Source organism: Camelina sativa, chromosome 11 (assembly GCF_030686135.1).
Source record: "Camelina sativa cultivar CO46 ecotype springtype chromosome 11, ASM3068613v1".
NCBI lineage: Eukaryota > Viridiplantae > Streptophyta > Magnoliopsida > Brassicales > Brassicaceae > Camelina > Camelina sativa.
Window position 1 is genome coordinate 2,624,048 of NC_141890.1, and position 12,746 is coordinate 2,636,793.

At 37.5% G+C, this 12,746-nt stretch overlaps 1 protein-coding gene and 1 pseudogene across 51 annotated transcripts; both read left to right on the top strand.

Moving 5' to 3' along the window:
- The first annotated feature begins 11 nt into the window (after positions 1-11).
- On the top strand, positions 12-2,703 carry LOC104721270 (pentatricopeptide repeat-containing protein At4g35130, chloroplastic pseudogene; annotated as a pseudogene). Its single transcript, XR_015572458.1, has one exon. The product of XR_015572458.1 is annotated as a pentatricopeptide repeat-containing protein At4g35130, chloroplastic pseudogene (transcript).
- A 3,081-nt stretch (positions 2,704-5,784) lies between these two features.
- LOC104721272 (uncharacterized) lies at positions 5,785-10,292 on the top strand. Of its 50 annotated transcripts, none has more exons than XM_087475360.1 (24): positions 5,785-5,869; positions 5,999-6,101; positions 6,313-6,391; positions 6,473-6,532; positions 6,620-6,695; positions 6,785-6,851; positions 6,941-7,003; positions 7,093-7,127; positions 7,247-7,297; positions 7,383-7,465; positions 7,543-7,624; positions 7,751-7,879; positions 8,056-8,073; positions 8,172-8,196; positions 8,411-8,500; positions 8,612-8,719; positions 8,805-8,898; positions 9,027-9,123; positions 9,218-9,260; positions 9,369-9,524; positions 9,612-9,711; positions 9,873-9,932; positions 10,051-10,152; positions 10,243-10,292. In XM_087475360.1, exons 12-17 carry the CDS (start codon positions 7,784-7,786, stop codon positions 8,855-8,857), a joined length of 390 nt encoding a protein of 129 aa, XP_087331486.1. In that variant the 5' UTR covers positions 5,785-5,869; positions 5,999-6,101; positions 6,313-6,391; positions 6,473-6,532; positions 6,620-6,695; positions 6,785-6,851; positions 6,941-7,003; positions 7,093-7,127; positions 7,247-7,297; positions 7,383-7,465; positions 7,543-7,624; positions 7,751-7,783; the 3' UTR covers positions 8,858-8,898; positions 9,027-9,123; positions 9,218-9,260; positions 9,369-9,524; positions 9,612-9,711; positions 9,873-9,932; positions 10,051-10,152; positions 10,243-10,292. The 50 variants fall into 45 exon arrangements, with proteins under 50 accessions (XP_087331486.1, XP_087331478.1, XP_087331524.1 ...); XM_087475357.1 differs by having other exon boundaries at positions 5,786-5,902; positions 5,999-6,134; positions 7,383-7,460; XM_087475358.1 differs by having other exon boundaries at positions 5,786-5,869; positions 5,999-6,134; positions 7,383-7,460.
- Positions 10,293-12,746: the final 2,454 nt, after the last annotated feature.

Sequence of the window (12,746 nt, forward strand, 5' to 3'; positions counted from 1 at the left end):
CGGTTAATTTCTGATAATTCATAATTTTATTAAAAACTCTAAAAATAGATTAATGACGTCATTGTTAACTGGTTTTTACGAGCACCGAACATTTTCCCGCGAGAAAACGAAGATGCAAAAGACGACGACGACGACGGCGTCGCCGACGAGAGACAAATTTGCTTGAATCTTCAATTTTCCAGTAATTTGATGGCTGCGACGACTCTTCTATCTCGATGCTACCGTATCTTCAATAGCAGCGAAGCGTGCAAGTGTGTTTCTTCTGAGAATCACCAGACAACGGGGAAGCAAAATGGTAATCGTAATCTCGAATTCGACTATAGACTCTCGAAACCAACCCGGGTAGGTCTTCGGAAACGATCCCAGCAGGTCAATGATCCTGCGCTCACTCGCGCTTTACGTGGGTTTGCTGATTCAGGTCTCATGGATGATGCACTCCAACTGTTCGATGAAATGAACAAAGCTGATGCTTTCGTTTGGAATGTGATGATTAGAGGTTACACTAGCTTTGGGTTTTACATTGAAGCGGTTCAATTCTATTGCAGAATGGTTTTTGCAGGAATCAAAGCTGATTCTTTTACTTATCCTTTCGTGATTAAGTCTGTGACTGGGATTTCGTCGTTAGAAGATGGGAAGAAGATTCACGCGATGGTGATCAAGCTTGGGTTTGTTTTAGATGTTTATGTATGTAATTCTCTTATATCAATGTACATGAAGCTTGGGTGTGCTTGGGATGCAGAGAAAGTGTTCGAAGAAATGCTTGAGAGAGACATTGTTTCGTGGAACTCTATGATTTCTGGATATCTTGCACTTGAAGATGGCTCTCGATCGTTGATGCTGTTTAAAGAAATGTTGATATGTGGATTTAAACCGGATAGGTTCAGTATTATGAGCGCTTTAGGTGCTTGTTGTTCTCATTTGTATAGTGCAAAAATGGGAAAGGAGATACATTGCCATGCTCTTCGAAGTGGGATTAAAACGGGTGATGTTATGGTATTGGCATCAGTTCTTGACATGTACAGTAAATACGGTGAAGTGAATTATGCAGAGAGGATATTTAATAGTATGGTCCAGAGGAACATCGTAGCTTGGAACGTTATGGTAGGGTGTTATGCTAGAAATGGACGAGTCATTGATGCTTTTCTCTGTTTTCAGAAGATTTCAGAGCAAAATGGGTTGCAGCCAGATGTTATTACATTGATAAATCTACTTCCTGCTTGTGGGATCTTGGAGGGTCGAACGATTCATGGGTATGCAATAAGGAGAGGCTTTTTTCCTCATTTAGTATTGGAAACTGCTCTGATTGATATGTATGGAGAATGTGGGCAGTTAAAATCAGCTGAGGTTATATTTGATCGAATGGCTGAAAAGAATTTGGTCTCATGGAACTCGATTATTGCTGCTTATGTGCAGAATGGGAAGAACTATTCAGCCTTGGAGCTATTTCAAGAGCTCTGGGATTCATCACTTGTACCTGATTCCACAACAATTGCTAGTATTCTACCAGCTTATGCAGAATGTTTATCTTTGAGTGAAGGTAGACAAATTCATGCTTATATTGTTAAGTCCAGATACGTGTCAAACACCATCATCCTGAATTCGCTGGTTCACATGTATGCCATGTGTGGTGACCTTGAGGATGCAAGAAAATGTTTCAACCACGTCTTGGTAAAGGACGTTGTTTCATGGAATAGCATCATCATGGCTTATGCAGTACACGGTTTTGGGAGAATTTCGGTTTGCTTATTCTCAGAGATGAATTCTTCTAAAGTAAATCCAAACAAGAGCACTTTTGCTTCACTACTAGCAGCATGTAGCGTTACTGGTATGGTTGATGAAGGATGGGAATATTTTGAGATGATGAAAAGAGAATACGGGATTGATCCTGGAATAGAGCATTATGGGTACATGATGGATCTCATTGGCCGTACAGGAAACTTCAACGCAGCCAAGAGATTCATTGAAGAAATGCCATTTGTGCCAACAGCTAGGATTTGGGGATCTTTGTTAAATGCAAGCAGAAACCACATTGACATAAACGTAGCTGAATTCGCTGCAGAACAGATATTTAAGATGGAACACGATAACACAGGATGTTATGTCTTGCTTTTGACCATGTATGCAGAAGCTGGAAGATGGAAAGATGTAAATAGGATTAAGCTTCTCATGGAGAGACATGACATATCCAGAACACCAAGTCGCAGTACTGTTGAGACGAAGAGCAAAACTCATGTGTTCACAAATGGAGACAGATCCCACGTTGAGACACACAAGATCTATGAAGTCTTAGATATTGTGACAAGGATGATTGAAGAAGAAGAAGACACTTATGTTTACTGTGTCTCAAAGTTGAGACCAGAGACTCTAGTTAAGAGCATAAGCAATTCACCAAGAAGACATTCGGTAAGGCTCGCCACATGTTTTGGTTTGATCTCTACGGAAACAGGCAGAACAGTTATGGTGAGGAATAACACGAGAATCTGCAGAAAATGTCATGAATTCTTGGAAAAGGCGTCGAAAATGACGAGAAGAGAGATCGTTGTGGGAGATTCCAAGATTTTTCATAACTTCTCCAATGGTCGCTGCTCGTGTGGGAATTACTGGTAACACAGGTGCTAAAGTAGGTGTTATCCAACAAATGTAAAAAGAAGAAAACATGTTTTGGCAAATTATATGGAAAAAGATTTCCTCTTATTGCTAAAACAGAGCAAAAGCTGAGAAACAATAGAGATAATTATAAAACATAACAAAATATTAGACATATACACACAGTTTGATCCTGATAAAAGCTGAGAAGAAATCAAAAATTAAGTATGTGAAAGAATCTTGTATTAGTCTCTGTGTTAATTAACATTTACATGTTGTACAAAAAGTTTGTAGGCACAGTGACCTATTAGATGTTAAGAATCGAGACTGTATTTAATCAATGATTTAGAGAGTGACTCAATCCCATCTTCAGTATCTAGAATGCATGACTCTAAGATCTGCACATCCTCCAGCTTCAAAGACTTTTCAGATTGGAACTCAGAATCGATCCTTGTCAATTCATTTGCTTGTGCTTCACATGTAAATTTGTTCTGGCTCATCACCTTTCAGACCAATGACGATTTTCATCTGGAAAACACAAGAAACAGAGGACCAACAACTAGCCAAAATTAAATAAAACAACCGATAAGGCAAAAAGGTGTATAGATGTAAGGAAGAAGTGTCAAAAGAAGAGAGCGTACCTTTGGGAGACTTGGTTAAGACCTTCCAAGCGAACCTAGAATTCCAACCAGCATAACCACGAACAATGATGTCAGCTTGTAAATATATGTAATAACAACACACACATAAAGGTAAAAACTTTATCATATTAGTCCCCCCGGTGCCTCCACGATCTGAATTGCATCAAAGAGAGATATATATATTCAATAAAAAGACATTGAATAACAAATAATAGTTAAAAAAGGGACAAAGTTTAAGAACAGACTCGTGTAGGGGGGGGGGGGGGGGGGGGGGGATCCTTGATTGTGGTTGAAATCCAGCAAGATTACGGCGATGTTGAGCATTGGAAACATGACAAAACGATTCTATATGCATCAATCCCTTTGGATTTGAGTTTCTCTACCGCCTCATCAACATTTGCCTGCACATATATAATCAAAATCAACAAAAAAAAAATGGCTAACATACTACCGTTTCTTTTTTTACTAACACTCCACTCATTGAGACCAGTAAAATATCATAGCTAAGAAATAATTCTTAGCTTATTCCATATTTGTTTGTCCAAAAAAAAAAGGTTATTCCATATTTTTATTTATTTTTTTCCCTTTAATATCTAAGAAATTTGCTTACATACTACCGTTGGAGATTGCTTAATTAGAAACCAATATATATTATATTATTCTACATAAAGTAGGTGCATCTTATTAATTATCATTCAATAAAGTGATTTTTTCTGTATAATCAATTTGACATAATGCTAATTTGTTAATCTACTGTATGATGTCTTTGTTGATCACGAATATATACAATAATACTACTAATAAGTGTGGTGATAAAAGGGGTGGCGGGAGGGGCAAAGCCAAGGGTCCACTCCCTAATCTTTTGAATAAAAGGGATAAAAAAAAGTTAACTATGAAAAAAGAGTCTAAAAAATTTAGTTCATCTAGAGGCTAAAAAATATTGGGATGGGACTGCTTCGTCTCTAGAACTAATGTCATTGTCGTCACTACCATCTTCCTCCTTGGTAGAATCATTGTCACTACTCATCACATTAGGGAACGCTTGTTCAAACTTTGCAACAGAACCTTCATACGTAAACTGCAGATTCTCTATGTCTTCATGATGAACCTTATCACAAGAAAATAAGTTACCATTAGTAAAATCGAACAGCATACTGGAGCAAAACACACACCATTAGGACATAAAAGCCAAAGCAGCAAAGAGATTAAGCAAATTTATACCACGCATGTGGTCCCATCTTCTCAGGCAATTTTCGCAACTCTATTGCTGATCTCACTCACAAAACCATACACTGGGAGTTCAGTGACAACCTCCTTCTGACCGACAAGGTCCCCAATCTGGAAGCCGCCATCAAAGAAAGCCACAAGATTTTTATGACCTATGATTGTAAACATGTACATTTACAGAACATAGTAACAATTTATTATTTGAATTAATAAACATAAACAACTATATCTCTACTACTAATAAAAATTATAAAATTTTGTGGCGTCCACAACGACAATGCCTTGTTTACTTATATATTGTTTAGGTCTTCAAATCTAATATTTTATTAAATAATATATACAATAAATACTAAATACTATCTCTATTTTTATCATATGAATTTTAGAGTTATACACATAGATCAAAGAATCATTTAATTTTTGTCTATTCTTTAAACAAAAAGTACCATTTAATATCTACTTACACGCAATTCAACCAATAAAAAAACAATCTACAAAATAAAAATTGTTAAAACCAACAAAAACATAATTAATTTTGTTTATATGTGATTTATGAGAAAATTATCTATTTGAGAACAAAAGAAAATAAGCATAAAATATCATATTTAAAAGAACGGGGAGAGTAGAACAGTGCAAAAAATATATGTTTTTATCATAATCTACAATTAGTGTGGCTTCCTATCGGATCAACATGCACTTTGACAAATCAAAATTTTCCTTCAAACTGAATCATATAGTTATGTTTTAACTAGGTCTCCACAAATGTTACTATTTGAAAATTTGGTACCAATGTACTTATTCAACAAATGTTAGAAAATCTATATGTATTAGAAAATATTACTAAGAGATCCAATGTTTTTTTTTTGTGCACCACTAAGAGATCCAATGTTTTTTTTTGTGCACCACTAATAGATCCAATGTAAACCTAATAAACCTGATGATGATTTGATCTATATTGGTGATATTGATTTACTTGGTTTTTCATACATATAGATTTAACCTGAATAAAATCTCTCTAACGGTCTCATAAAAAAATCTACCAAACCAAAAGAAAAGAAAAAGGGATTTTGCGAAACAAAAGAAAAGGAAATTGCCAGCTGGACTTTGTAGGTTTAACGTCGATGACCGTTAAAACATGAATGCTTTAGATCTCGACCGTCTATAAAGAAAAATAAACTGATGACAAAAAAAACTAGGAAAAGGAAATATTGCCAGCTGGACAAAAGAGTCAACGTTGGTTTGACTACCGACTTAATCTTAGTCGTTAAAACGTGAATAAGATTAGATCTCGGCCGTCTATAAATATAATACGCTCTCTCATTCTCATCGCTATTTTTATTTCTTTCTTTCTTCTTCGTTCCTCTATGTAGTGAGTGGTAAAGTCTCTCCGCTCCGCAAGCTCTCTCGTTTCGTTGGTTGGTGGTGGACCAGGATTTCTTCTAAAACTAGTTTCTGATCTTTTTATTTCAATCTCAAACTTGCTTATTTTTTTTTCTTTCTAGGGTTTGGTTTCTTCTAACTTGTTGTTCTGTTCTTTTTTTCAGGTTTTGGGTGATACTTTTATCAATCGATGACGATGGCTTTGATTGAAACGCACGCTTCTTCTCTGTGCCACGTCTTCAGGGGTTTTGTTCCTCTGACTCTCTAGTACAGCATCTTCACTCGTTCGTCTCGTTGGTGGTGAAATTCTTGTTTTTTTTTAAAATCGATCATTGAATTTTCTAGGGTTTGCTTTTATCAATCAGTGATGATGGCTTTGATGGACACGATCTAGTCTCTGGTGTCTTTCTTTGAATCGATACAGTTGCTTCTTTTTTAGGGTTTGGTTTTTAACTTGTTGTTCTGTTTTCCTTTTCAGGTTTTGGATTATGCTTTGATCGATCGGTGATGATTGCTTTTTAATGGACACGCTTCTTCTGTGTGCTACGTCTTAATGGGTTTTTTTTTCTTCCTCTTATGTCTTAATACATCTTTTACTTTCTTTTTTTTCCCTATATAAGTGAATTTTAACATTGCAGATCGTGTGATGGCTTTGACTGATCCTTCCTTGTCACTCTCATTCAATGTTGCTCTTCCGGGTTTGGTTTCTTTAGTTTCTAAATTGAATCGTTCAAGGCTTTTTATTTTGTTCATGTGAATTCTACTTCTTTGCTATGTTATTTCAGGTATTGGATGATGCTTTGATCGATCAGTGTATGGCTTTGATGGACACGCTTCTTCCCTGTTCTAAAGTCTTCATGGGTTTTGTTCTTCCTCTTAAGTCTTAATACATCTTTTAATATACCTCTATATATAAGTGAATTAACATCTCAGTCTCTCTTTTGATGCAGATCGAGGAGGCACCTGGATTGTTGACAGAGGTTCAAATAGAAAACATTGTGGGAGTTTAACTTTCAGGTTTAGACATTATGATTTCTGCTCAGTTTATCTTTCAGGTTACCTTAATATTGGCGATTGTTGATACTCTGTTTCTTGTGTGCTCCCAGATGTTCTTACTGTGTACACACACATTCAGATGAGAGATGCTCCACAAATTCTTTCCCAGACGAGTAATTGTTCTTAAAATTTGTCCGTTTTAACTTGTTTAATTTTGTTGGTACGCTTAAAACTGATATTTATATCTCTCTCTTTGATGCAGATCGTGGATATTTCTCGTCTATCATCTGTTTAGAGGTAAGGTTACATCTTCTTCTTATTTCCCCATAATGACTTTCAGAGATTTTCTATTGTGGTGATGTGTATATGATTTGTTCTCATGCATGTGTCTTATTTTGTTTTCCAATTTGTTGCAGTATATGGAAAAACACTTATGCTGAATTATTGTAGCTGGACTTGATGGAGATGTGATCAGATTTACTTCTCCTAATGACTTATGCTTAATTATGATCAGGTTTCCTTCTCCTAATGACTTACTCTTAATTATTGCAGATGGACTTGATGGAGCTAAACAACCTTTGTTGGAGAGTAGCCAGCGGAAACAATCCGGTGATGGCTTCAGATGCAGATGCAGGGCACAACTGATCTTACTCAACTTTTTTTACTTGTTCCCTCCTTAGTTACTTCAGATTTTTGTGTCTTTTTTCTTCAGGATGCAAGCAAGGTTATTGGTGGTGGGATGAGAGGCATGACTGGATTGCTATGAGAAACCCTCATTGCTTGATACATATGAGGTACTGATAACTGATATTTCTTTATAGTTATAATTACTTGGTTAGATCCTACATTTTGAAGTCCTCATTCTTCCCGTTCTAAGTGTGTTGACTTGATACAACTATTTTTTCTTTTCATTATTTCAGGGTATACACTTTGAGGGGCTTGTCTCGTGTTTGATGCTAATAGATTGGCTATCTGATATATGTAACCAGGGACAACAATCTTGCTCAGCAATTCAGATAGGCTTCAGATGCAGAGCTCTACCGACCAAGGTTAGTCAAGAACATATCATATTTTTTTGTCATTCTCTGCGTTACATATTCACTTGGTGCTGATGATTTTCATATTATTTTGGTGAATTGGTTTTTCTTTTGTTGCCTTATGGTTCAATAAATGCCCTGAGACGAAGTGCAATTGATAATGGTGCTGATTGTTCCTGTTCTCCTAGCTTCACCCACCATATATAGTATGTCTTATTTTATGATGTCAAACTATCTTCATAAAGTTGGTACCTCTTTATGTGTGTGTTTTGATTGCATACATTCACAGGCTGACATATTCTAGGTTTGCCTTGAAGGTCTTCCCAAAGGTACACTCTGATATGATAAAATCTTTCTTCTGGTCTGTCGTCTTTTTATTATCTTCTTTACTACAAGCATATAAGTTGTTAACCTTTGTTCTGTTATGTCTCTGTTTCTTGAAGGTTGCCTTTGATCTGTTTGCTCCCTGTTGCCTCTTTGACAGACTCCTCTTTACCTTTCTTATATTTATACTGTTCACAGATCAACTTTTTTTTTTTGCAGGTTTTCGAGGACACGTTTGGAAGACTCGATTTACAAGAACACTGAACACCTCACAGCCTCCGTATCTTTACCTGCACTGCCTTAGCTCAGGTTCTTTCTTACTTTGTACTTCTTCAGATTTTAAGTGCACGAATTAGTAGTTTGAAACGATTAGGATGAATATGATAGAATCTTGTTGTTCTTCTTCTTCGATCTTTTCAGATTGGTGGTGGTGTAGCAACGCGGCGGCGGTGGCGGACCCCTACAAGTTCGACGGCGGAAGAAACCCAAACCAGAGCCCCGGTTTGGTAATTATTTTCCAACTCACCGGTACGTGTCTCTCTCGTTTAGTTCGATAACTAACAAACCGGTTTTATCCGGTTATCTTATTTTATGTTGTTTTTCGTGTCAACAGATCAAGAAGAAGCTTCGGACAACAACAAATGGGCTTGTTCCCTTTCTTACTAAACAAGTCCATCAGCAGAAGAGCAACCAAGAGACCCACCAAGGTACTCTCTCTCTCTCTCTCTCTCTTTTTTAACTTCCAATAACCGATACGTGTCTCTCTTTTTAATTCGATAACCAACCCGGTTTTCTCCGGTCATCTTTTATTCTTCTAATTTTTGAACACAAACAGTTGTTAGGTCTTCCCTTCTCGGTCTTCGCCGCGCCGGAGAAGCAAATCGGACGAAATCGGAGAGATGAAGCAAAGCAAACACGAGAGAGTCAATTTGGTACTCTCTCATCTCCCCCTCTCTCTCTCTTTCCCATTCTTCTTCTTCTTCTTCTTCTTGTTTGAAATTCTCACTTTCTCTCTTTCTCTTACAGAAACGACGAGATTGTTGTGTCTGCCTCTGACATTATTACTCAGGTATGTATGTTCCAATTTCAAACACTTAGTCTGTGTTTCTATATATGTTCTGTAATTGTGGGCTTTACTTCAGATTATATGCATTTGATCACTACACATCTTTTTTAGGGGCTTGTCTCGTATTTGATGCTAATCCATTGGGTGATCAATCCAGGGCAACTCCTAACAAGCCACAGGAGTTGGATGATGCAGTGCTCAGCAATCCGGTTAGATATGCAGAGCTCTGCCGATCTGTACCTCTTGTGGCGCTGACATATATTTGAGGTAAGAGCTGAATCACCCTCTTGGTTATAATTTATATATAATATATGGGATGCTTTCCTGATAGTCATATATAACTCTTGAATGCAGCCCGTCATTGAGAACACTTTGATGAATCACCATGTTACCCTTGGGGAAGATCACTTACATTGCTCCAGCTGGTTAATATTCTCTCAAGGTTCCTTAAGAGGTTAAGTTACTCTTACAAAATGATAAAATTGATACATTTCAAAATGCTATCTTTCCGATTTCTTTACCTTCAACTTGATCAAGTGGTAAATCACTTCCTGCTGGAGATCATGTTTGCTTGTTGCTGCTCATGGTTGTTTGTTGGTGATTTTCATTTCCCAGGATACAGTGATAGAGCTTGAATAACAGGGGATCAAGAAATCTTATTACACCGTGCTTCAGGTTTGCATTAATCTTTAATCTTCCTACTAACAAGCGTAACTTTTAAGCTATTAAATTGGTTTGTTTGATAATCAGTTGAAAATGTGTGTTGTTGATTGCTTTCTTTTCCTGTTGTCAGCGTGTCCTTGATGCCCTTGTTCCTTCTGTTCTTGGTGGAACCTGTATCATTCCTGGTGCTTTTGGCTGTGGGAAAACTGTTGTCTGCCAGACACTTTCCAAGGTAAATTGTGACACTCTGGTTTTGTTCCACTTAATTACTGGATATTTTGAATTTTTCAAAGCTAATATTTGCTCTTATATATATACATAGTACTCCAACTCTGATGCTGTTGTGGAGAGAGAGGAAATGAAACTGCTGAGGTATCTCTCTCTCTCTCTCTCTCTCTCTCTCATTCTGAATCTGCATATGGTTTAATTTACGTTGCCAATATTTTTTGGTTTTTTTTTGTTTTTGTAATGTGAACTCCAGGAATCATAATTGCTGACTCTTTTAGAGATATGGGATACACTGTTAGTACGATGGCAGACTCAATTCCCGTTGGGCAGAAGCATTGAGAGAAATTTCAGGACGACTGGTAATCATTTGCGTTTCACTTTTTCAGGCTGTTATTGTGCAGGTAATTAATTATGTCAGTTCATAGCTGCTTCCCTATCAACTGGAAGATTAAAATGCTGAATTTGTACATGTGCATATTCATGGATCTCGATTGAGATAAATCCGATGGTGTTTGGTTTTAGAACTGCCGCAGACTCTTATTAGCATTGTTTATGTTTTTCTTTTCTTCTGCAGGTCTTCTGGGGTTTCGAGCCAGCTAAGCAATGGCCAAGCCTTGTTAGCCTCGTATGCTAAACGGTATACTGACATATTCTCAGTTTAAACCTGTCTTGGTTTACTATATCGATTGCTTGTATATAAAAAGTTGCTTTTCTATTTCCTTCTTCAGGCATTGGAATCTTTCTATGAGAAGGTCAACCCAGATTTCATTGACATCATCATGACAAAGGCCAGAGAGGTACAGAGGGAAGACTACCTTGCTCAAAACGCGTTTACGCCGTAAGATTTGTTGGCTGCCTTCGTTTTGGTTTAGTTCTCTCTCTTTCTCTCTGAATAGGTTATTCACTCTTAAACCTTTTGGTTGGTTGAATCTTTGGCAGATATGACAAATTCTGCCCTTTCTACAAGTGCGTGAGGATGATGCGTAACATTATCCATTTCTACAATCTAGCCAACCAGGTAAACAAGATGAGATGATTCATAAATAATAATTTACTATGTTAAGTGGGGGATTTATGTCAATTCATCTGTCTATAATTCCATTAATTTTTTTTTCATAAACAGGCGGTTGAGGGAGTAGCTGGAATGGGCGGTCAAAAGATTACTTCCACAAGGATTGGATGAGTTCAGGTTGAATCAAGGAGCCGCATTGCTGCTTACTTTAATGCAAAGCTCACAGTAAGATGTCCAAGAGAGATCAGCTACTGGACTTGCAAGTTTCGTAGTTATCGAAGATGAGAATGCTAGTATAGACTGTGGAAGAGCTGAAGCAGTTATGAAAGATGGAGGTAGCCGTCTTCTTCTAGAACTTGCGAAATCGTGGCGAGAAGGGCTTAGCTTCAGTCAGAAGCTGCAAAGGTTGCTTCTTCTGTTTGCCTTGTCATCTTTCATTCTGGAATTTTGATACTTTTGACTAGACACACTTGACATTTTCCTTTTATCTGGCTTTAAAGGCTATTGCAAATTTGTTGGTAAATGCTATGTTGCAAAGTCTGCTGCTGAAGAAGGAGGAATCAGAATCTTTGCTGGTTGGCAAAGTCAATGAACTGACTTGTGGCGGAGGAAGCTGCTGGTTGACAAGTGTACATGCTCTTGTGATGTTAGATCGGAATTGCAAGTTCGAGGGAGTGCAAGGACAGGTAAATTCCGTTTCAATAATTATAAGTTTACAAAATTTCTTTATGAGCTGAGTTTGTGGTCTAACTGTGTTCTTATTTTCCAGGCTGCTCGTGCTTTAGCTAATTTGGCTGCTCGTGGGGATAGCAATTAGACAAGAAGCTGCTGGTGCGTTATGGAATTTGTTGTTTGATGATAAGAATCGAGAATCGCTCGCTGCAGCTGGTGGCGTTGAAGGTTTGGTATGCTTCCAATTTGTTTAATATGATTACATTGTTCATCTGCATATATAAGGGGAATTGATCACTTTTGTTGATTGTTCATCTGCATATATATGATTTTATTGCGCAGCCTTCCTTGTTCAAATGCTTCGACAAGAGCTGCTGGTGCACTTTAGGGATTATCGGTGTCAGAAGCAAACAGGTGCTAAAAGCATCTGAATCTAAGTTTTATGTGTTGCGTATATAGATTGTCACCTGATTTGTTAAAGATTAATGCAGAAGCATAGCAAGGCAACACCATCTTATATACATAGTACTCCAACACTGATGCTGTTGTGTATGCTGGTTGTGGAGAGAGAGGAAATGAAACGGCGGCTGAGATAGATTTCTCTCTCTCTCTCTCATTCTGATCTGCATATGGTTCATATCTCTCTCTCTCTCTCTCTCTCTCTCTCTCTCTTTCTCTCTCTCTGAATCTCTCATTCCATTTATCACCTTAAAGTTTGGTCTATCAGTCTCATAGCTAGCCTTATAGTAACTAGTACCACCATAAGAGATATGTATGCCAAAGAGATGCCGTCTAACAGTTGTTTGTTAGGTCTTGGCCCCGCCGGAGAAGCAAATCGGACGGAATCAGAGAGATGACGAAGAAGCAAACACGAGAGTCTCTCTCTCTCTCTCTCTCTTTGCCTTTCATCACTC

Coding starts and splice junctions, on each gene's coding strand:
- LOC104721272 (XM_087475352.1), top strand. CDS start 7,784: ATGCTAATAGATTGGCTATCTGATATATGTAACCAGGGACAACAATCT. Junction 8,197..8,410: donor CCTTGAAGGTCTTCCCAAAG/GTACACTCTGAT, acceptor TTTTTTTTGCAG/GTTTTCGAGGACACGTTTGG. Junction 8,501..8,611: donor CCTGCACTGCCTTAGCTCAG/GTTCTTTCTTAC, acceptor CGATCTTTTCAG/ATTGGTGGTGGTGTAGCAAC.